Below are 24,531 nucleotides of genomic sequence, written 5' to 3'. Positions count from 1 at the left end.
TATGAATCTATTTTAACCACATAGTTCCTCTTATTTTTGGTGTCTGTGTGAGAGCACTGATTTGGAGGGTTACGATACAGGGATGGCATCTGTACAAAGTCATGACAACCACACACTCCGAGCCGCCTATTTCCATACAAAGGAATCTCACAAATCTGTCAGTGTGAAAGGGCTGGTTTTATTGGAGGGCATCAAACTACCACAGCTCAATGCAGCTAATGTCAATGCAGATGATCAAACCCATATTTGTAGGTTCCACACTTTTCACTTGTCCACATGTTGCAAGTGATTAATGTGAATTCCAAAACTAAAATTACTGCAGCCTAGGGTGAACAGTAGCCACAGAGTTTTGGCCCAGTAACCGAAAGGTCCCCGGTTGATATTCAATCAGTCTCTGAGCAGTGAGAAGTCAAAAATCTGTTGAGCAAATATCTTAACCCTAATTGCTCCTGCAGGCCGTTCTGCTTAGCAGTCTCTGTTGAATTACTATAATGTAAGGTTGGCACATTATTCGTCTACTGCTGACTGACCACTATCTTGCCACATGAGGACAACTGTTTATTTGACTAAAGGCTCAATCATTGTTAGGGCCATGCATCCATCTTTTCTCAAACTGTAACAATGACTACAAGAACCAGAAGTCACTAAAACAACCAGCCAATAGTACCGCAGGTTGTTTTGAGGCGTTGAGGGCACGCGGTGGTTCTTCACTTCCTGGTTAAAGATGGCGGATGAGAATGAGACAGCACCGAAGCCGGGGCAAGAAGATGAGATAGAAGACCATGGACATTGCAGTGATTGCGAAAATGAAGAGCATCACTTTGATGACGGGTAAGACGAGGACTTATTTTAAGCATGATAGAAAATGTGTCATGCTTCTGCGCTCGGCTGAGAGATGCGGTTCAAGTTAAGCTTAGTTGGGCTCGAGCAAGGCAGCGAGCCCAATTCTACTAATCCCTCCCACTTGCTTTTTCATGATTGGTGATAATGTTCTACAGATTGCCCAGTTTTTGCTCCGATTGGATCTAAATGGTTTCTTTTCCTGGTATGGGCGGATTTTATTCCATTCCCTTTACTTGTGGTTCATCGCGAGGTGTATACTGGTGTAAAAATAAATGAAGGCATATTCATCAATTACTTTATCATGTGAAACCAAGATTACGTCACATAGTACCCCAATACAACGTTAATCTGGTAGATGTGGGATTGTGGCTTGTAGCGTTAAAGAATTGTTAGGTACGCCGCCGTCAGTAAAAATGCTCACGTTACTAGCTAACTACATACCTACCTAGCTAGTACGTACCGAACTATGCATTTGTATGATGTTGCCCCTCAACTAGCTGTCTAATTACTTTGGTTCCAATTTGTAATACAATCAATAGCAATCAAAATATTAGGGTAAATAATGATCCATCGTGTTTTTGAGCAAAACTCGTATCAACCTGATACACTGTACTGCTAATTACGTTAGCCTAACACTTGGTTTAAGTCGGTGTCAGCTGTCCGCCGTCAGCCTTGTGGTCTGGCTTGTCAATATGGTTTAGGTGGCTAGGTTGGCTACAGTTCCTAATGATAATTAGCAGAAATATGGCCCAACGTGTAGCTAGCTACTTTACATACTGTATTTGGCGACGGTGAACCAGTTGCTAAATTGTCGACTTAACATTGCTATGTTGTCAAGCAGCCGATTAACGTTTATAATGTAAAATATTTTGGTGTTATGGATGTCAGTTTAGTTGGCTATTACATTTTGCTTATATGTTCAGAACTCTGCTGTTAGCTAGTTTTACTTTGCTTACCCAGCATCAATATCTTAGAGTAGCCCGCTCGCTAATGAAGCTGTAGCCTGTTCTGTCTTGTCAAGGTCATATATAGCCTGGCATTTTTTCATCAAGTATCGTTGTTATGCAAAGAGATAATGAAAGTAACGTCTAACATAGCTACCTTATGTTAGTTTCGTGGTTGACGTAAACATATAGTAACTAACTAACTATATATTTGGCGAGAGATGTGCAAACACCAATTTAAAGCATCTATTACAGCCCCTGTGGCTTTATGTTATCAGTGTGTTACAAGTATCTGGAACCCTGCTAGTTAGTTATTGTGGCTAAATAATGTATCTGTGTTAACAACATCAGTGCTTAAATACCTGGTCAATTAAATGTAAAGCTGCTTTAAAATGCATCAATATGGTTAATCAAACTAGTCACAACCAAACACTACATGAATCATTCTCTATGGACATTTATTCTTGGGAATGTGTTTCCTCGTTTTCTGAAGTCTCACTCTGAAAAGTGATGGCCCTGATCCAGTTTTAATGACAGAGCCAGTCAACACAGAAATATCTGTGTTTTGGGGTAATTAAGGGTGGATCGTGAGGTTCTGCCTGGTAGTTAGGATATGGAAGCCTGTCGAACAAACCATAAAAGGCTTTGTTGTTTATTGTTCCAGTCAGTGTCCCCTTAACCTCCCTCGTGCACATACACACACATATAGACACGCGTAGCCGCACACGCACTCCCCCCGGGGGTCATGTGATTCACCATCTGTCCTGGTGTTACAAATGCAGGGCAGTCCTGGGCCTCACTCCCCTCTCGGACATTAATGGGATTATCTTCTGCTCTTGTAAGTACGCCGCCGTCTCCCTGTTTCTGCCCTGCCCAGGAAATGGGTCTCAGGGTGGGGGTGGGAAGCTTGTCTGGAGTCCTTGGGGATCAGGGAATGGAGGAATAACTCCAACCATCTTAAACTAGTATCTGAAATCTATGTATATGGGACTACAGGTCAGCATATGTATGTATCACTCCTCTTATAAGATACTGCTGCTGCTACTACTACTATTTCAACTATTAACAAGTAACAGTTATTTCTTAATCTTACGCAGAACTATTCATCAAATGAAGTAATCTCCAAGGATTGTATTTTATAAGAAACGGGGTTCTAGGTTATTTGCTAATGAAGATGAATGCAACAGTTGTGGCCTATGGAAAGTCTTACAGTATGTTTTTTTTTTTTTGTCCTACGGTAGTGACAAGGGCCTGGGGGATGACAGCGGTGCCAAGAAGAAGAAAAACAAAAAGAAGAAGAAGAAGAAGTCTGGAGCGAATAAGGAACCTGCACAGGAGGATCCACTTGCCAAGGTAGATGTATGTACATGTGTGGGCTACATGAGGGATTACAGGTGCCAAGGTAGATGTCTGTACATGTGTGTGGGCTACATGAGGGATTACAGGTGCCAAGGTAGATGTCTGTACATGTGTGTGGGCTACATGAGGGATTACAGGTGCCAAGGTAGATGTCTGTACATGTGTGTGGGCTACATGAGGGATTACAGGTGCCAAGGTAGATGTCTGTACATGTGTGTGGGCTACATGAGGGACTACAGGTGCCAAGGTAGATGTCTGTACATGTGTGTGGGCTACATGAGGGACTACAGGTGCACACATTTTGCTTTATGTTTGCGTTCCACTGTTCCTTTGACTGAGGATCGCTAGAAAGAACGACATGGGCTGATTGTTCTGTTACTTTTGAAAACAGCCTCTGCGCATACTGAATGGAGATTAGTGGGTGTGTTTTTGAATGTTTGCTTTTGGCAACTTCTGTTTCACTGTACATTACTCTGTCTCTATGCTCAGGTGAACTCGCTGCCTGCTGACAAGCTGCAGGAGATCCAAAAGGCCATTGAACTCTTCTCTGTAGGCCAGGGCCCTGCCAAAACCATGGAGGAAGCCAGTCGACGCAGCTACCAGTTCTGGGACACACAACCCGTTCCCAAGCTAGGTATTACACACAGGCAGATACAGAAATGTCCTTCCAACCTCACACGACTAACTGAATGGGTAGAGATTTAATTAGGGTATTGACTGTATTTACCCAGAATATGCGGGTTGCTAACATCCCCTTCCATTGTGGTTTTTGTTTACCTTCTTCAGGGGAGATGGTGACATCACACGGTTCTATCGAGCCTGACAAAGACAATATCCGCGAGGAGCCATACAGTCTTCCTGCCGGCTTCACCTGGGATGCCCTGGACCTAGGCAACGCCGCCGTGGTGAGGACGCCCCTTCGCCATCGCTCCCATAACCACACAGTCACCCCACTTAGCCCTGGGTCATTTAATCCTGGGCCTGTAACCCCTGGCGTTTCCTAAGGCTCAGTGTGCCTCTCTTCCTGGTTGTAGCTCAAGGAGCTGTACACCCTGCTGAATGAGAACTATGTGGAGGACGATGATAACATGTTCCGCTTTGACTACTCCCCCGAGTTTCTGCTCTGGTAAAGTTTTTACTTCAGTAATGACTTTGCTATGTGACCTTTTTGTTTGTTTTGCCTTGTCCAATTTCATTTGCCGTTTAGTTGGATAGATGTCTACGTTAGAGAGATGCGTTTTTTTTCCTGACCAGACTTTGGTATTCTATGATTTATTGGACAGGAAAGTGTTGAAAGGTGGAGTTTATCTTTTATGCTGAAAGAGCAGTGGGCCAAATTCAAGTCTGTGTAGCTCACATGTGTACTGGAGACAGTGGCTGAGATCACCAGAACCCCCCCCCCCCCCCCCCCCCCCCCAGCCAAAACTGACCTGTGATGTGTCTGCCTTTCCCCCAGGGCCTTGCGCCCCCCAGGTTGGCTGCCCCAGTGGCACTGTGGGGTGAGGGTGAACTCCAACCAGAAGCTGGTGGGCTTTATCAGTGCCATCCCTGCCAACATCCGTATCTATGACCAGTCAGTGAAAACACATCATTCTGTTCCTCTCACTTAGTACAGGCCTGCTATGGTTTCACCAATTTAACAATAGGAGTGTAATGTTAATTTGCTCATTGATGAAATTCTTTCCTTTATTCATTTGCTTTTAGAGGACACCTTATTCATGCTAGATGCTTTTTTTGGGGTATTTTAGAAATAAGAAGATGGTGGAGATCAACTTCCTTTGCGTCCACAAGAAGCTGCGCGCCAAGCGCGTCGCGCCCGTTTTGATCAGAGAGATCACCAGACGGGTCAACCTGCAGGGCATCTTCCAGGCCGTCTACACAGCTGGCGTGGTTCTGCCCAAACCCGTGGGTACCTGCAGGTAAGTCACAGATGGAGCAGTGGAATAAAATAGCAGAGCAAATGTATGTCGTCGTTGGTCACCGGTCGTCAGTTCTCTCATCCAGATTGATTGATTGATTGTTCCGACCCTAAGCAACCGGAGGTGACCCCAATTGCTCCCCGGTTGTTGTTAAAAAAGAGAGTGCTTGCAGTCATACTTCCCCGGTAAAGAAAAGGAACAAAAATCAGGTGCCGCTGGCCGTGGTCAGGCCAAGGTTTTGCTTTTAAACAAGCACAGATAATTTGATAGGTTGTCAATGGAGTTGTTCCATTCTTTCAATGTCAGTGTTTTGTGACCCCCCCTCCCCCCCAGTTTGAGTGTCCACTGACACAGGCACTAATCAGACAAGTGTCGCAGCTTAAAGGTTATCATTTTGACTGCTCAATTATGGGGTCAGCCCTAAAAGACAATCCTCTAATTGGTTCAGGTACTGGCATCGCTCTCTGAACCCACGGAAGCTGATTGAGGTGAAGTTCTCTCACCTGAGCCGGAACATGACTATGCAACGCACCATGAAGCTGTACCGCTTGCCTGAGGTGAGTCGTAGCCTGTCCCCTTCGCAGCGGCCCACTGCCACGCCATCCACCATTGCCTCTCGTTTCTAATTAGCGTTGTATTGCCCCCCAGGCCCCTAAGACAGCTGGCTTGCGGCCGATGACCAGGAAAGACGTTCCGGCGGTGCATCGCTTGCTCCTGGAGTACCTGAGCCAGTTCCACCTGGCCCCAGTCATGAGTCCAGAGGAGGTGGAGCACTGGCTGCTGCCCCAGGAAAACATAATTGATACCTACTTGGTGGAGGTCAGTACCATGGTTACCGGTGACAGGGTGTGGAAAGGCGTGTACTTACTGGTCTTTACGCAAGGCCTTGGCTCAGACTCTTCAATGCAGGTTTACACTCCTCTTTGGTGGAGACGTCTGCTTCTAGAGATCACTGCTCGTCTTGGGGAGGGGGGGGTGGATTTGAATCTAATGTGGATTGTGAGTTGGTGATTTTGTGTGGTCTTCCCGCTCTGTGGCAGAACTCTGCAGGCAAGGTGACAGACTTCCTGAGCTTCTACACTCTCCCCTCAACCATAATGAACCACCCGGTGCACCGCAGCCTGAAGGCGGCCTACTCCTTCTACAACGTGCACACCACCACCAACCTGCTGGACCTGATGTCGGACGCACTCATCCTGGCCAAGTCGGTGAGTCGCTTCTCTAGTGCAGTTTGAATCGGGCTTCCGAATGGCATCGGAAGAACTGGTTCAAGTGCCATTGTGTCCGTTGCCATGTTAACGGCACCCTAAAATGTCTCGAGTGAGTTGACAAGATTTGTTTGGAAATTGAGCGATACTCCACATTACAGTGCTTGAAATACATTTTCTTTAGGATACATTGCACAGCATGCTCATCCTTTTGTTTCATCCTGTCCTTTTCATCTCTGGTCTTGTCAACACAGAAAGGGTTTGATGTCTTCAATGCACTGGACCTGATGGAGAATAAGACTTTCCTGGAGAAGCTCAAGTTCGGCATTGGCGATGGAAATCTACAGTATTATCTGTACAATTGGAAGTGTCCTAGCATGGGCTCGGAGAAGGTGAGCGATGATGATCGTGTCAGGAAATATTTACAAATAATAATCATACAACTGAGTGCTAATATTAAAATGTTTTAGTTTCAAGTACATTTTCAGCCAATGAGTCATTTAATCCTCCCTATGGAGACTTGTATACTTCTACAACAGAAGGCAGTGTTATGGGAGAAAGATCTGGACAGTCCTTGCCGGTGTTGAACTATTGTCAAACTTTTGTTTGGCCGGCAGGTTGGTTTGGTACTGCAGTGACCCCCTCCCCCCCGCCTCCCCTGAGTGTCACAGTTAAGCCAGGAGACCACACCAATGCACTGACCACCTGACAGATGGACCTCCTCCTTCAGGAAAAGAACCCACCGCCCATTTTTACTTTTTGAACTTTGACCTGCACTACTACTACTGCTGCCAGGCAGGGAGTCGGGGGAGTTGGTTCTTTTCCACACTCTCTCTCTCCTTTCCATCACATGGACCTTAAGCAATTGTAGAGTTACCATCCCAGATAACAACTGAAGTCTGTCATGATTGTACCAAACGCTCACACACCCGGCACAATTTACGATCCCACACACACCCACACACCCACACCCACACACACACACACACACACAGACACACATGCATGTACAGTAAGACAACCATGACAGGAAAGTTATGCTAACAAATACTCACTAGATGCTAACATTTTTATTTTAACTTCATGTGAGAAGCGCTTTTTGCAAACAAATCTGTCATTCTTCACAGTAAAATTTTAGAGAAAAAAAATCGAAACAATTAAAAAAACATAAAAAAAACAAAGAAGAAATACAAACAAAAATATGGTAATAAATATCCAAAGTGGACATGACAAGGGCTTCTGTCAATATGTTTTTTTCTTCTATCACTGCTGAAGCTTGAATTTGCAGATTTAAAATCAACATCTCTGTTTACTTCATTGTTGGCATTATGGAGTTGACTGCACTCAGCGGATGAAGGGGTACATTATGGGTTTTGTCTTTCATCTTTTTTTAATACCTTATTTTTGTCCCATCTGTACTAACTGCTGTGACCATTCAGCTTGCTACACTTACAGAGAAGCCCTGTTCAGAAGAAAATAAAACAATGACCTTTAAATGGAACAGCTGTTGTTAACAAGAACTTAATGTGGAGTAGTTTTGTTTTTTCAGTTTTTGTTTCTTTCAAGTAGCCAGGCAAGCAAATATCGTGGGGTTGGGGGGGTCGTTATAGCTCATGGGTGGCAGTCATAGGATGGGATTTGATACTGTATGTGAGTATAAAAACCCCACTGAAAAATAATTAAAATTGTCAGGGATTTTGAGACTTAGTGCTGGGACGGGGTCTGGGCAGAACCCAAGTAAATGTTTTCCTTGAGTGTGTTGGATGAGAATGCAAACCGAATTTTAAACTATCGGTCTCGTGGTTTTACAAAGCAGGAAAACAAATGTGAGAATGCAGGTTAATTTGTGTAAAATAAAATGTAGAAGTTGCTGTGAGGTTTTCACGTTTTTCTCATGGTGATTTACACGCTATCCTTAATCAGCACATTGAGTGGGTTAGCTTACTGTGCCCCATTTAGAAGGCTTTAGAACTCTAGGGACCAAAAAGCTGTTTTAGCAGTGGACATCGCTTTAAAGGCAACGGCCAACTTAAATTGTGGTCTAGTGGGTGGGACTTTTAACCCTCATGACAAGGCTGGATTGCCTGATGACCCAAATTGAATCTTCTGCCTTATGGTTTGCTTTATTGTTTAGTTAGCCACGCCCTTCTTACAGGCATTCGTGTTTCCCAACCAGTGGTACTAGCACTCTGGGGTGTACTTGAGAAGACCTATTTGACCAATGGCTTATTAGTGAAAAGCATATCGAGGTTCTTCAGGTGTGCTGAGCAACATTCTTGTAGTGGTACAGTAACTTCAAATGTTTGTGAACCACTTGTTTATGTCATGCTGAAGGGCTGTGGTACAAGGCAATTGGATTATATTGAACTTCGACACATTTTCTGAATTGTTTCACCCATGGTTGTTCTGGCTCTGGCCCATCCCATCGGTTTCTGGGACCAATCAAACAGAACCCATTGTTTTCTGGGACCAATCAAATGGAACCAATCAGAATGCAGAGATAAATACTGCCCTGCAGGGGTTTTCACCAACTGCTTTTCTCAACTTTCCTCTTGAAACTGTGGAAAGATAATCAATGAGCGGAGTCTAATAGAGTGAGTGTTCACAATCATTGGCTTGTAACAAATGAAATGGTCCTTGTACACTTGTGCATAATCAAGCAATTACATTTACTGTGTATATTACAGTGCCTTTGAAAAGTATTCAGACCCCTTCACTTTCTCAACATCTTTTTGAGTGGACTTAATTTATAATTTAGGACATATGGGTTTTTGCTATTGATCTACACTATCACAATGAAGGAGCAAAATAAATGTTTTTGGAAGTCCCTCCCACACTACATATAAAGCAAAACCACCGACTACATCATATATGGATGTGTCTAAACTTCTATGCTGTGTTGTTATATTGGTCAAATGCTAGTGGAAGTGTGTCACTTCCTGTTATATGGAGACTTGGTTCAAGAGAGTTTAGCTGTCCCCTATCGCCCCTTTGTGGTCAACTGTAAAGTAAATAAATTCCCAAATCAATTAATTTGGTTTCTCTTTTTGTCAAGTTGTGTGCTATAAATCAAAGGTTCCCCAACATTTCCCTATGGTTCCCCTTTTTCACAGTTACTGTTTTAGTTTAAATACACCACCAGGTGTAATTTGGGGGAACTAGGAACATTGTTATGAAGCCAATTTCTGGCAATTCTACATAGTCTAACAACTAATGGCACCTTTAATGTGTTTAATACTGAATCTATTGAATTTAATAATAATCCAAATTTCCCAAAATTCTATTTGACGGTCAAACAGTCAAACATAAAATTGTGAAGTTACAATGCTCTGACTAGGCAAATTTGACTGTCATTTTGGTTGATTCCTTTGAATCATTAATGAAGTACTATACATTGCAAAGAGTACAATATATTGTCAAAAAAATTACAAGAGGTGTGTTGTTTATTTTATAGTGTTTTGTTCATTTTTTTTATCAGTGGTGCCACCTGTTTTAAACATAATTAGAAAGTTTACACCCATGTAACCTATTTCACATTTTGTTGTCAGAGTTTTTGCATTGGAATTTCTTCAGTGCTCCACAAGATACTTGACAGAGCTTAAAGAGTTTTGTAAAAAAAGAATGGTCAAAGTTGTGAGATACATTACTGCAAAAGTCAATTCCACCAGTTAAGTCATGGGATGGAGACTAATACAGTAGGGATATTTCAGTTTTGTATTTTTTTATATATAATTTAGCTGACAATAATAACAAATCCTTGAGTTTAAAATGTAATTTTAATGCATGAAATTCAGAGGCACTGATAAGAAAAATGTGAAGTTCAAGGGGGTGTATAGTTAGAAAGAAAAAATACTGTATTCCCCAGGCAAAAAACAGAGGCTGAAACATTACAAACGAGTCAGGAACGAAAAACTTTAAATTACAATTGAAAACGTGTAATATAAATATAAATAGTGGTACATAAAATAGAAAAAATATAGTTAAGTTCAGTGATTCAGTAGGGTTATTTTATTTGTCATAAGGATTTAAATAACGCTTAAAAACAGCCAATACTATTTTAGGGGTGGATAAACTATTCGGCGGCAAGGATTTTACAACTAATGGGAAAAAAAGGAATTGTTTTCATTGGAATATTAGTATTTTAGGTATTTTAGGGCAAACATGTAGTGCATTTATTTACAGACCGTGCTTGCAGTCATGATTTTTGTTACAGAAATAACTATAATTTTTTATATCACAATACTTACAAATCAATTAACTGCAAGTTAATATTCTGCGTAGTATTTTGAAAGTAACTTTTATTCCGGAGAGAGAAAAATTGCATAATTGTTAGCCTTACAGCTTATGACGTTTTATTTAGGGGACGAAGACCGATGCAGAGATGCAACAGGGCTAGCTAGCTAGATGAGCAGGCTTCAAAACGAATATTTAGGGTCTGTGCACCCCAGTTATTTTTTCGAAGTCCCAATACCGCGGGAAATATTTATTATTTTGGACTAGAATTTTAACGACGTTAGTTGAACGAATCGGTTACTTAAATTAACTGAGATGGCTAGCTAAGCAGGACATTGTTAGTTAGCATTATATCGTTAGCTAGCTAGCTGTCTAGCTTATTTTGTTGGTAGCACAGTTAGCTAGCTAGCGCTGGATAACTAACTAGATATGTATATTTTTTGAGCTGACCAGACAGGTTTAGTATCTAATATGATAGTTTTAAGCAACCTTTATATTATTACCCAATCTGTGATCAACAGTATCTGTGGAAACTCGTAGTTGGAGACGCATAGATGTGTTGTGATCATAATATTAGTAGGGAGGAATAGACGAAGCATTATTCTGAAACATTTTCTAAAATATAATATCCCGTTTTTGAACAAACCACATATTTTACACCCTATTGAGACCTGACGGCGACAAATCCTGGACACTCTTACCCACAGTGACAGCCAGGCAGAGCTTTTCCAAGATGGATGTCCAGTTGTCCATCAGCTTTCTGAGGGCCAGACTTGGCGGAGCCATTGAGGAGGCAGTGCGCACAGCAGTGGAGACTGTGCTGTGTGAGACTGTCCGTCTGTTAACTGGGCCCCAGGGGGATCAGCAGCAGGGCCTCTCTTCCGCGACCCAGAGGGATCTGGACTCCCTGGCGGTGAAACAGAGATTAGAGGGCTCTGGCCGTGCTGACTGGAGGGCACATGCTGGGTCTTCAGGGTTGTTCTGTAACACAGGTCAAAGGGGTATTGGTGGTGGGCGCGGCAACACTAAGGGCATAACGGGTCAGACCACCTGCTCAGCCTCCTCCCAGTCATTACAGAGGAGCACCGTGGAGCCCCCAACCCTGGATGCGGTGGTGGACTGCACTGGCCTGCCCGACCCGTTTGATCTGGTGTCGGCCGGGCCGGTGATGGTGGACTTCGAGGAGGGGCCGGGCATGGGAATCCCAGAGGAGTGGGAGCTGATGAACAGAGTGTACAAAACAGAGCACAGCGAGGACATGGCCCTCATTGACGAGGGTGCCACGGCTCACTGTAAGTCCTGACTCGGTTTTTGTGACAGTTGACAGGTTTTGGTTTTACTATGAAACTAAACATTTAAGTTGGGAAGGCTCCCTGGATTTCCTGACTTGTGCTGTCTCCTCTCTGCTAATGTTCAGCAGCCGATGACCACAGGCTGCATGAAGGAGATCAGAGGACTTCGGCTTTGCCTTTGGAGGACGGGATGTCTGCCAAGCCTGAAGACACATTGCACCCCTGCTTCAGCCCAGCCAACGTCAAAACAGAGCAACCCGAGATGGGGAGCTGCTGCATGTCTGAGGGCGCCCCTGCTGTCCCTGCCCCGGCCAATGTGAGCGTAGCTACTCAGTCCTGAAAATGCGACCTTGCTATACCATAAACCATAACATTAGCCTCTGCCTTTACTGACCTAAATTATTTAAAATATAGCTGGGGCTGTGAGCCCGAATCCTAATCTCATGTAAACACTGTCTTTCACAGAGTGGCATGGAGGAGAGTGAGTTCGGGGGGGGGCAGGTTGAGGCCGGCCCCCAAGACTTTGCAGGTCGCCTGCGCCTTTGGCTGGAGCAGCTGTGCCCCGAGGTGGCCCGCGAGTACGAGAGGGAGGGCTGTCTGTGCGAGCTGTCCCGCCGGAAGCTCATCAAGTTCTCTGTGTCTTTCATCGTGGAGGAGTTTGGATTGTGAGGAGCTGATCGTATGTGTGTTTGAGATGGGAAGGGGGATGGGGGCTGATCAGAGAGGCTCTCCTGTTTTGCTGGTGTTTCTGACATAGTATCTCCTGTCCTGCAGCTACCCCACCTCCGCCCAGAAGACCATGCTGGCAGAGAACATAGTGGAGCTCTTCCCAGGACTCCGGCTGTGTGCCCCCTCCGCTGGCATCAATGGCATTGTGGGTTTTATTTGAGCCTTTATTCGGGCAGGTAGTCAATGCTGGGACCACAGTCTCTTCTGTTGTGTCAGCCATTAAAAATAAACACCTCGGTATAGACATTGATACATAAGCTGTTCAGTGAAAGGTCAGCTTTCTGAATAGCGTGTAGAGCCATCGGTTCATCACATTTTAGACCGTTTTGTAGATTCCTACTCAAGGTGCGTAACAAAATTACAGTGCTTAGCTACTGGGTTTGGTAGCTCGCACGACTGTAGGTCAACAATGACTTTAGGTCGCACGACTGTAGGTCAACAATGACATTAGCTCGCACGACTGTAGGTCAACAATGACATTAGCTCGCTCGTCTGTAGGTTAACAATTTGTCTATGCAAGAGGATTATATGAACAGGCAGGATAAATTCAATTGAAGGGATACAACAGTGACCAGACAGAGTTGATCAATAATGGGACAGCGGATTCCTTGTAGGCAGCAACGTGTTGGGATCTCACATGCAGGAATCTGTCTTTATCCTTGGGCTGTTGAGCTTCCAGAACAAAACAGAACCGCAGACACTTCTTTGCTTATAAGTGTAGGATTTGAAAGGGACTCCTCTGTCCTTCACAGTATTGTCAACCACTGAACACACCGTTCTTCCTCTCCCATCTCTCTCCCAACCACCGTGCAGGAACATTTGTACGACCCGCTGTCCCGTACGGGTTACATTGAGACCCGCCTGCGCAACTCCCGACGTACCCTTGAGGCCCACAAGAAGAAGTATGTGCTGAAGAGACGTTGGCCAGAGCTGGGTGTGGCAGACCCCCCAGGGCCCAGAACGGGGCCCGGGCCCCCAGAGAGCCAGTCCAATGAAGAGACCCAGCGGTGGGTGGACCTGATGAAGAGAACCAGGCCGCTGACCAGGAATCTGCCGGCCATCCACGGTGCAATGGACCTCACATTCAACGCACGCAGGCGGTGGATCAGCAACGCACGGCCCAGTATGAGGGATGTGCTAGCTGAGTACCCACGTTTCCTGGACGTGCCTTCCACGGTGAGTACTGTCTTTATGGAGGAAGCTGTGGATGCTCGGTAGATGGGCTTTGACAGGGCCTTACTGGCAAACTCTCTTTGTGTTAGATGAAACCCATATACATTTGCTAATTATTACAACTTGTACACTTAAAATGTCCCCCCAGCACAGCCAGAGGAGGACTGGTTACCCCACTGAGCCTGGTTCCTCTCTAGGTTTCTTCCTATATTTCGGCCCCTCTTAGGCAGTTTTTCCTAGGCACTGTGCGTCAACATTGTCGTTGCTTGCTCCTTGGGGTTCAGGCTGGGTGTTTTGTAAAAGCACTTTGTGACAACTGCTGATGTAAAAAGGGCTTTATAAATACATTTGATTGGTTGGTTGTTCCTGTTACGCATGCTTGCAAATTCAACCCTGCGCTTTAGCAGCTGGTTGTGATTACATCCAGTAACCGTTTCTTAATACGGCATATCAAGATCCGTACACTTTCTATGTGAACCAATTGCCCTTTGAGGATCCTTTGCTTTTGAATGTTTCAAGTGAATATCGGCCTTTTTACTCTTGAACCTAGACTGTTGCGGTCAACCAGTTGTTACTAAAGTGCCTTAGACCCTGTGGGCATGTAATCTGGCCATAATAATGAGGACACATTGCTGGTTAGCCTAATTCTCAACCAGCTGGTTAACCGGTGATACACTAGAGCCAGTGACGACTTGTGTTGCATCGTGTCCATTTGCAGCATCCAAGCTTCAGAGAGTGCTGAGGTGTGACTCTGGATGGCTGACAAGCACGGCCATTATGTGTATGGAAGTTGATTTTGGTGGGTTGTCTGGTGTATACTGTCATGGTGACATCGCTCGTGGCTAGGCAACGGCTGTAGTGGAGTTCTAGTGTAATGCGGCGACTATTTAATGGACCGGCCCTTCCTGACAAGTTCTGCATCTAACTGAGGTCTGTGGGAGAGTGACATAAGAGGAAACATTTGTGTGTGCTACCAGGTTTAGATTTTAAAATGATATTGTGCTTTGTGCTGCATTTCTGCTGTTAGAAATCTCAAGATCAGTTAACCCTTGTGCGCCCCTCAAATGTACTACCCTTTGGACACCTTCGTGGACAAAAATGTACACGTACAATAAACTGACAAAATATTTATACATTAATATTTTTTCCAGTTTTTTTTTTCCATAAATCTCTTAAACAACTTAAAACCTGCTCAAAACAACCAAACATTCAAAAATTTTCAGGATTTTAACCCTTTAAATGCCAGCTTGATTGTTTGAATTACCTCATTATTTATTACAAAAAATCATAAAAAATATTTTTTCCATATAATAAATAGTAGGGGCATGGGGCTTTGGTGGTGATTAGAGTCTTGGATATGTCAAAGATTGGCCACAAAATGTATTTGATTGCATTAGTATATTTTATGTAGTGCCAGATACTCCTTCTGGACACATTCGTGGACAAAAATGTCCCATTGACTTCCATTAAAAACAATTTTTTTTATCTCACTGACATTAGAGTATAAAACCATGCATTTTGTAATGTAAGCATTTCATTTTGATGAAATTTTGACTGTATTCCATCACACACGCGCACACACAGACACGTGCGCGCACATGTGCACACAAAAACTCTTCTACCAGATTCAACCATTTTCCCATTGTAGTCCAATGGAAGAAATTGTGTGTGTGTGTGTGTGTGTGTGTGTGTGGTGGAATACAGTCAAAATTTCAAATATCACCTCTTTTCTTCAAAATGGAATGCTTACATTACAGAATGCATGGTTTTATACTCTAATGGCAGTGAGATAAAAAAAATTGCTTTAATGGAAGTCAATGGGACAATTTTTTCCACGAAGGTGTCAAGAGGGTGCAAAATTCATAAACCGAGTATGAAAGACATGAAAGAGTTAAAGACATTGGATTTCAAAAATGTAACAAAAAATAAGAGTTCTGCCAAAAAATGAGAGAAAAATTTAGATAAATGCCTGAGGTGCGCTCAAGGGTTAATTGAAAGCCTAGCTTGGGTTGTTTGTTATCCAGATTTGCATATCCTCATCCCGTCCTTTGTACTGCTACAACCTGAACGCCAGTGCTAGCCCTGCTGCTGGCTGGCTTCTCTGTTGATATCGGAGTACGCTGCATAAAGGTTGTGACTCTGACTAGCACAGCCGTAACAGAAAATATGTCTAAACACACACACACATTTTGGAAACTTGCTGTCAGTATTTCTATAACTTTATATAATTCAACAAAAACAAGAAGAAACAGCCGGATTTGAGAATGGAACATGAACAAACCCATTCATTGAGATGTATTGATTGTGATTGATGTGTGTTTTTTTTTGTTCAGATTGACCTGGAGTTTGAGAGGATGTTCCCTGGTAAAGGCCACTCCTTCCTGGCCCAGTGGTCGTCGTTTGTGTTGCCCCGGGTTTACCAGATCACCGAGCAGGAGAAACACCCGGACATTTCTGCACTCCTCCAACAGGCTGCTGCACAGCAAGGAGGTCAGAGAGCATACGAATGCACCGATTATAGTAAAATGTAATCATCCTTATCACAGGCATTTCTCAACACGCAACAATGATTCATTCATTATTTATAATGAATATATCTATCAATATTTTGCTAGACATTCAACAACAACAAAAAAAGTACTTAAAAAGAACTGTGCAGATGCGTGATTTGTCAACAGAGAATGACACTTTGTCCCTGTTATCTTTTCCGAATTGGAGAGAGAGAGAGAAAGAGAGAATATATCAATCATTAATGGCATCTTGGCTACTTCAATATTTATAGGGCCTCTTTGCACTCTGGACTTAGAAATATTTCTCATTCATGTCAATGTGCCATTACAGCTTTATATGAAAAAATACACATGACCAAAAATTATTCCTTGCAAGATTACATATCTCTCCTGTCTATTTGTAATGATGTCCTGTAAACTACAAACCATTAAAACTAGAAATCTGTAATACAATTAAACAAAAACTAATTGACTCTATTAACCTAACCCTAATTCACAAAACTAAATTGATGTTAATAGATATTTTTGAACATTATATGACATGGTGTTTGAAGTGGGGAGGACAAAAACATACCTTCATTGCTGTTAGAACCATGTCTTATCATTCCAATAGGGCCATTACCATAAATAACCCTGACTAGAAAAAACAGTCAATGCTGCAAAAACAACAATTGGCAACATATGTAAGTAATGGCAAAAGTAGCTTACCTTTAACCTGTTCAATACCCAAGATAATGCAACAAATCTACAAATTTGTTATATGGGAGTATAAAATCCAGCAACATCACAAGTAGCTTGCCTGTATCTTTTTCCAAACCCAAGGCCAGAAATCTATAGAATTTTTATAGTGTGGAGTTGCTAGATTTAATCCTCCCAAAATGTTATCTATTGTTATTTTGGTATGGTTGCATGTTTAGTGCAGTCACAAAAGGTCAACAGTGTATGGAGATTTTCATAAGAATTCTATAGATTTCTGGCCTTATCTTGGGTTTGGATAAAGATACAGGCAAGCTACTTCAGCAAGTCCTTCAAGACTAGTTTCCAGGTGACATATTCTAAGCAATAGTCTCAACTCCCAAGCTTTCATATTTTACACAGAGGTCAGGGGTCGTTCCATAAGGATGAATTGAATGCTTTGCGGGTTACTTTTCAGGATCAATAACTGAAGAATTCCACTGTAGAATTGTCTGATCTGTTTCCAACCTACAGATAACAGTGTGGAGTTGCTAGATTTAATCCTCCCAAGATGTTACCTGTTGTTATTTTGGTATGGTTGCATGTTTAGTGCAGTCACAAACAGTCAAAATTGTATGCCGGTTTTTGGTCATATCTTGGCCTTAAATTAAGATACAGGTAAGCTATTTCAGCAACTCCTTCAGACTTAGCCCCCAGTTGACTTATCCAAAGCACCCGTCTCATTGTTAATGGTTTCATATTTTTCAAAGAGGTCAGGGGTCGTTCCTTAAGTATAAATTGTGCATTTAAATGGGTAAATTGCAGGATCAATAACTGAACAATTCCACTGTAAAATTCTCCTCTTGTTACAATCTATAGATACAATTTAAAAGTTCCAAACTGTTATCTATTGTTATTTTGGTATGGTTGCATGTTTAGTGTGGTCTCAGCTAGTCAACATTGTATATACATCTTGATAACTATTTAATGACGTTTTAGCTTAGCCACTTCAACCATTTCTTCAGACATAGCCCACTGTTGACATATCCAAAGCACCAGTCTCAACTGTTAAGCTTTCATATTTTTCACAGAGGTCAGGGGTTGTTCAATATGAATGAATTGAACATTTTCAATGGTAATTTGCAGGATCAATAACATCAAAATTCCACAGTAATATTGACTCATACTGTAATATCTTGTAGATACAAGTGTTCAGTAAATAGGTTACCAGGTTGGAAATGTTGCCTATTGTTATTTTTGCTGCATTCTCGGCTTTGTGCATTTAGGGACATTTATGGTGTGGGTTAAGAGAGGTCTCCTAGAGGCCCTATTGGGTTGTAAAAGTATGATTATCTGAGAACATTAAAATGATGTTGTTTACATTTACACTTCTCATGCTATATCATAGCATGTTCTAAATCATCAATCAATATACAGCTGGAAAAAGAGTTAAGATATTGTTTTAGATCATTTTGTGAAATAGAGTTAGGGTTAGAATTTAGAGGTCTCAAAGAGGCCCTATTGGGATGTAAACAGATGATTATCAGACAAAAAAACAAAAAATGTAACTTTCATTCACACTACATTGTGTATATTAACAAATTATACACCAAACATTAAACCTAATTTAGAGAAAACACAGTTTAGACAGTTTTAGTTAATTTTGTAAAACAGCATTAGGGTTATGGTCTCCAAGATGCCCTATTTTCCTAAATGTAGTTATTTTCACAATATTTTTCATAATATAACAAATATCTACAGTTGTTTGTAATGAAAATGGATTGTATCTATTCATTTTGTATAATAAGTTAATCAATTCCCACAACAGATGAAGTGTTATCAAGAAATTCTGTATTGTTGGTCCATCTGATAGGGCCTCTGTGCTACATACAACTTATAGTTTGAAATGATCATAAATCCCAAAACATGCTGGCAAAGTTAGAAATGTCTGACAGCATCAGGTCATGAACATTTGTCATCCACCTTTGCAAATTGTCTTCGAACATCAGATGGATGTGCCATCATGCAATCTACTGAGATTATTTCTACCCGTTTGAGACAAATTACCATGGAGAGAATGAGAGAGAACAATCTTATGACTAGCTACCTAGTTATGATCCCTCAAAGAAAAGAAAAAAACGAATTCTCTCTTTTTAGTTATTGCTATAACATAGGCTACCTGTCTCCAGTGTTTTCGTAATTAAATGTAAAATTTTACAGATTATAACAAAATTACTGTTTGTAGCATTGAAAATGGAAGAGGACAGTGATTGCCATGTGTTAATTTATGGACAAAAATATAAAATTGACATATTTATTCAAGAAGAGAGATGGTAACCTTGAGGCCCTACAATAGAGAGAGAGAGAAATAGAGAGAGAAACCCAAACACACAAGGAGTATGAAGTTGAAAAAAGTGACATATCTCCTTTGCAGACTCGTACACCCTGACCATGCTGAAGGTCCTGCTCTACGTGCTGCCCCCGACAGCCTGCCGATCCTCCTTACCCTGCCGGTCCAGCATCAGACAAGCCATTCGCTACCTGGTGGACATTTTACCGGTGAGCAACCAACACTTCATTGAACTCAGGCCACACGTCAGTGCCACATGCTGTAGATTACCAATTACCCTGTGACAACTGGGAAGGAAAGGGTCAAAGTAAAATCTGTTTGTTCGTCTGACATCTCCTTGCGGCTAAGTCATTGGTTTAGGAGACGAAACGTGAGTGACAACAGATTCTTTCCTATAGAAACGGAGAGAACGTTGCACTCCCAGTCCCACCAGCTGAACGCCTTAACCTTGTTCAGTGTGTGATTGGTGTTGATAAGTCCTAGGCAGGATTAGGTCACCTTCAGACAAGGTCAGATCAATAGTTTTTTCTCAGTAGGTTGACCATTTGTAAGGGTTGATCACACGACCGGCTTGTACTTTTACCAGTGTGTCCTGTTGAAAGCCCTTTCTTCCTCTACAGATTGACACCAAGGTGTCCTCCTTATTCTGTGACCCGAGCTCCCTGGAGGGCCCCGAGTCTGTCTCCCACTCTCATCCCTACATAGTGAGCGTGGGTTCGCTGGACACCCCTGGCCGGCAGCTATGCATCCTGTCCCCAGCTGACAGGATGGCCATCCCTCTACCAGAGGAGGGCCTGAGCAATGCCCTGGACAAGCTCTTCAAGCTGCTCCGCGTGTTTGAACTGGGCTACCCGGAGCAGCTGACCTGCCTGTACAGCTTCCTGGAGCACCTGTACGGGCTAGAGGTGACCCCGCGTGGTAACCACGACGACCCCAGTGGCAAAAGGTCGAAAGTGCTGGAGCTGTTGTCACGGCTGCACATGTCCTCCTGACACACTGCACGGGCCCACCAGGTGTGAAGTTGACTCCCCACAATCTCACTTGGGTGTATTCATTCCGCCCATTGTGTTGTAAATTGTTGTTTGTTGCTAAATATTTTGCAGCTGCGATCATTTACTCCAAACTCCAAGCTTACATTTTTACTTTTTTTTAAAACAATAAGCCTCTGGAATTAGTTGAGCAGAACCCTAGAGTCATCACTCCACTTCAGAGCATGACAAAATCCATGATATATAAATGTGCAAGTTGTGCCTAAAACTAAGCAGATTATTAAGAGCAAGGCATGTTTCCTCCGAAACACACAATTATGCACTACTTCCTGTCCAAACTGCTGGCTGGAGGGAATGCTTTCTCCGGCCAACCACTTCTATTAAGCTCACAGGTGCCCAAGATGCTACAAGGACTTGTAAGATTAGAAACCCAGAAACATCCAATCTCAGTAGTTTTAAAATTAAGAGGGAGTGCTGGGCCAGTTTTAACAGCACACACTTGAGTAGGCATAACCTAATGGAAAAATGCAAATACACGCTTGCTATTTCACTAGCTACTGATTCACTGATATATCAAAATCCTGTTATCTATCTCACTAGCTACTGATTCACTGATATATCAAAATCCGGTTATCCGAGATCCGGAACAGACTGGGTCGGATACAACATTGTGTAGTCTGCTGTCGGATTACCATTAAGATGAGGAGATTTGCTTTCGTTGCAAGCTGACATTAATGCTGCTAGAATGGTGTGGAGGAATGCGCGTGCGCTTCGTTTCAATTGTGCTGGGTTGTATCTTGACCTGCTTCCTGCTGCCCGGGTGTTATATAAACCTAGAATCTGCTCCGGTGTCTTACATCTCTAGCTTTTACGTAATCTAGAAGAGCATTTGGAGTAAACTGGTTTCTTTTGTGTAACATTTTGCGACAAACAAAATATTTTGCAACAGTAAAGGTTGAATAAACACCCCAAACCCCAGATTCTTTAGCTGGATTTTAGTAATATAACCAAAACATGTCAGACAGAACTGAATAGTGATGGAACAAAAAGTGGTCTTTGTCTATTATTCACTGAATTTTTACATGCGTAAGGCAAATACTTTCATAAACAATTCTATGAAATCTTGTTGACAAGGAATTTTCCTTATTTTGTACTTTTAGATAACTTTCACAATTGTTTAAGTATTTAACTTGCTAATGATATGTGATGTCTTATGTCTTGTGGTATTTTTTAAATAAAAGAAATGTTTTCACTGTCCAAATGTAAATTATAAATAATACTTGGCGTATTTTCCCGATTTGTGATAACTTATTTAATGCGCAAACTTTCGTGCGGCTTATTGTTTGCTACAACTTTATAACTGTCAAATATGTATTTATTTGACAAGGTACCAAAGTAAATTTTGTATTTGACTTTTATACAGGATTGCATTTACAATGTTAGCAAAATGTTCTTAATATTGTGGTGGGACAAATGTGTCTGCTAACATTGGGAGGGGCATGTCTCCCCCCTTCCCCCCCGACTGGAGAAGCTGACTGCACTGGATATACCTGTCTGAACCGTTTTAGAGCTGGAATATGAATGGCCTACTGACTACATTTAACCCTGAGGAATAAGCATTTACAAACCACTGGTCATCTAATGTCTGAATATGTCAACGAAGGATCAGACCTTTAAATTCTAGGTACTTTTATCTTTGCCAGACCTAGCTTGAAGACTTTAAAAAAAAAATGAGTGGAATAATTGCTTTGTTTAAACATTTTTATTTTAAATAACACAAAACAACTAAATGGTGGTAGGTAATACATCTGATTTCATATACTGCTTTAGTAAAAATGTGTTCATTTTTTATTTTTCCCTGGCTCGAATGTCAAACTCCGCCTATGCCTTCGCTCACTTCCAGGCTTCCTGTTTAGTGATGGCCATTCGAGGCTTCATTACCGTTCTTCTAGCAGCAGGATGTTATGCTAGCAGTGCGAACTCTTAATTTTTTATAAAAGCCATAATTGAAATATACAGCTCCAGAAAAATTAAGAGACCGCTGCACCTTTTTCTTTTTTGAAAAGGAAGGTTTTGAGTGAGGAACAGAAGGGTTAAAATGAAGAGACCACTGCAAATTGAATGCTGTGTTCCACACTCAAAACTTTCCTTTTCAACTTTTTTAGAAAGGAAAGGTTGCAGTGGTCAAAAAATTTTCCGGAGTTGTATATAGGTGCTGGTCATAAAATTTGAATATCATCAAAAAGTGAAACTTGTATATTATGTTCATTCATTACACACAGACTGATATTTCAAATGTTTATTTATTTTCATTGTGATGATTATAACAGACAACTAATGAAAATCCCAAATTCAGTATCTCAGAAAATTTGAATATTACTTAAGACCAATACAAAAAAAATTTTTTTAGAAATGTTGGCCAACTGAAAAGTATGAACATGAAAAGTATGAGCATGTAGAGCACTCAATACTTAGTTGGGGCTCCTTTTGCCTGAATTACTGCAGCAATGTGGCGTGGCATGGAGTCGATCAGTCTGTGGCACTGCTCAGGTCTTATGAGAGCCAAGGTTGCTCTGATAGTGGCCTTCAGCTCTTCTGCTGGGTCTGGCGTGTCGCATCTTCCTCTTCACAATACCCCATAGATTTTCTATAGGGTTAAGGTCAGGCGAGTTTGCTGGCCAATTAAGAACCAGGATACCATGGTCCTTAAACTAGGTACTGGTAGCTTTGGCACTGTGTGCAGGTGCCAAGTCCTGTTGGAAAATGAAATCTGCATCTCCATAAAGTTGGCCAGCAGCAGGAAGCATGAAGTGCTCTAAGACTTCCTGGTAGACGGCTGCGTTGACCTTGGACCTCAGAAAACACAGTGGACCAACACCAGCAGATGACATAGCACCCCAAACCATCACTGACTAGAAACTTTACACTGTACTTCAAGCAACGTGGATTCTGTGCCTCTCCTCTCTTCCTCCAGACTCTGGGACCTTGATTTCCAAAGGAAATGCAAAATTTACTTCCATCAGAGAACATAACTCAGCAGCAGTCCAGACCTTTTTGTCTTTAGTCCAGGCGAGACGATTCTGACGCGGTGTCTTGTTCAAGAGTGGTTTGACACAAGGAATGCGACAGCTGAAACCCATGTCTTGCATACGTCTGTGCGTGGTGGTTCTTGAAGCCCTGACTCCAGCTGCAGTCCACTCTTTGTGAATCTCCCCCACATTTTTGAATGGGTTTTGTTTCACAATCCTCTCCAGGGTGTGGTTATCCCTATTGCTTGTACACTTTTTTTTACCACATCTTTTCCTTCCTTTCGCCTCACTATTAATGTGCTTGGACACCGAGCTCTGTGAACAGCCAGCCTCTTTAGCTATGATCTTTTGTGTCTTGCCCTCCTTGTGTAAGGTGTCAATGGTCGTCTTTTGGACAGCTGTCAAGTCAGCAGTCTTCCCCATGATTGTGTTGCCTACAGAACTAGACTGAGAGACCATTTAAAGGCCTTTGCAGGTGTTTTGGGTTAATTAGCTGATTAGAGTGTGGCACCAGCTGTCTTCAATATTGAACCTTTTCACAACATTAAAATTTTCTGAGATACTGAATTTGGAGTTTTCATTAGTTGTCAGTTATAATCATCGAAATTTAAAGAAATAAACACTTGAAATATGTGAGTCTGTGTGGAATGAATGTATACATTATACAAGTTTCACTTTTTGAATGGAATTACTGAAATAAATCAACTTTTTGATGATATTCTAATTCTATGACCAGCACCTGTAAGTCAATTTAATTCACAATGTAGTCTGTACATTTAATGTTATGTCCGTTCCAATGTTATTCTTGTCTGTTCTTTTTCACATACTAGTTTAAATATATTGCCTTATACATTTCAGTTATGGCTTTTATTGTGATAAAGAAAGTCCGAGTGCTGCCAGCATAATATCCTGCTGCTAAAATAACGCTAATTAAGCCTCGAATGGCCATCACTACTCCTGTTGGTGCTCGCACCTTGCCTACGGAGCGGCAAGAACGTATCCTCCTGCTAGCAGTTTATTTGTTTTTCTCTTCCAACACTGACTGCTGATTGTTACCTAAATTAATATATATATATTTTTTAAATCAGTTTGTTACCTAGGTATCTGAAAATACATGATTTGCTCTGAATAAGTCATACTCAATCATGAAACCTATACGAAAACAACAGTGTTGTAGGCATCGTCTTTCCACACTATTCAGTGATCCATGACGTTCTTTGGCTGACGTGATGATCATAATAAGAGAAACAAAGTCTGTAATTGGATTGATACGCTGCT

At 42.0% G+C, this 24,531-nt stretch overlaps 2 protein-coding genes across 6 annotated transcripts; both read left to right on the top strand.

Annotated features, from left to right (window-relative positions):
• Nucleotides 1-692: 692 nt before the first annotated feature.
• On the top strand, nucleotides 693-7,250 carry nmt1a (N-myristoyltransferase 1a). Of its 4 annotated transcripts, none has more exons than XM_029123622.2 (12): nucleotides 693-831; nucleotides 3,029-3,146; nucleotides 3,636-3,780; nucleotides 3,933-4,051; nucleotides 4,181-4,272; nucleotides 4,603-4,719; nucleotides 4,895-5,065; nucleotides 5,514-5,622; nucleotides 5,714-5,884; nucleotides 6,106-6,273; nucleotides 6,528-6,665; nucleotides 6,891-7,250. In XM_029123622.2, the coding sequence occupies exons 1-12, from the start codon at nucleotides 725-727 to the stop codon at nucleotides 6,909-6,911; spliced, it is 1,476 nt and encodes a 491-aa protein (XP_028979455.1). In that variant the 5' UTR covers nucleotides 693-724; the 3' UTR covers nucleotides 6,912-7,250. The 4 variants fall into 4 exon arrangements, with proteins under 4 accessions (XP_028979455.1, XP_028979454.1, XP_028979457.1 ...); XM_029123621.2 differs by having other exon boundaries at nucleotides 3,026-3,146; XM_029123624.2 differs by having other exon boundaries at nucleotides 694-831; nucleotides 3,029-3,140.
• Nucleotides 7,251-10,579: 3,329 nt separating this feature from the next.
• LOC105007253 lies at nucleotides 10,580-21,481 on the top strand. 2 transcript variants are annotated; one of them, XM_010866105.4, is made up of 8 exons: nucleotides 10,580-11,798; nucleotides 11,927-12,114; nucleotides 12,264-12,463; nucleotides 12,573-12,672; nucleotides 13,341-13,703; nucleotides 16,034-16,190; nucleotides 19,320-19,444; nucleotides 19,856-21,481. In XM_010866105.4, exons 1-8 carry the CDS (start codon nucleotides 11,240-11,242, stop codon nucleotides 20,225-20,227), a joined length of 2,064 nt encoding a protein of 687 aa, XP_010864407.2. In that variant the 5' UTR covers nucleotides 10,580-11,239; the 3' UTR covers nucleotides 20,228-21,481. The 2 variants fall into 2 exon arrangements, with proteins under 2 accessions (XP_010864407.2, XP_010864405.2); XM_010866103.4 differs by having other exon boundaries at nucleotides 10,582-11,798; nucleotides 11,924-12,114; nucleotides 19,856-21,480.
• The last annotated feature ends 3,050 nt before the right edge of the window (nucleotides 21,482-24,531 follow it).

This window comes from Esox lucius, chromosome 11 (assembly GCF_011004845.1).
Source record: "Esox lucius isolate fEsoLuc1 chromosome 11, fEsoLuc1.pri, whole genome shotgun sequence".
In the NCBI taxonomy this organism is placed as follows: Eukaryota; Metazoa; Chordata; class Actinopteri; order Esociformes; family Esocidae; genus Esox; species Esox lucius.
The sequence above is the reverse complement of the archived record's forward strand: the minus strand, read 5'-3'. Positions and strand labels throughout refer to the sequence as shown.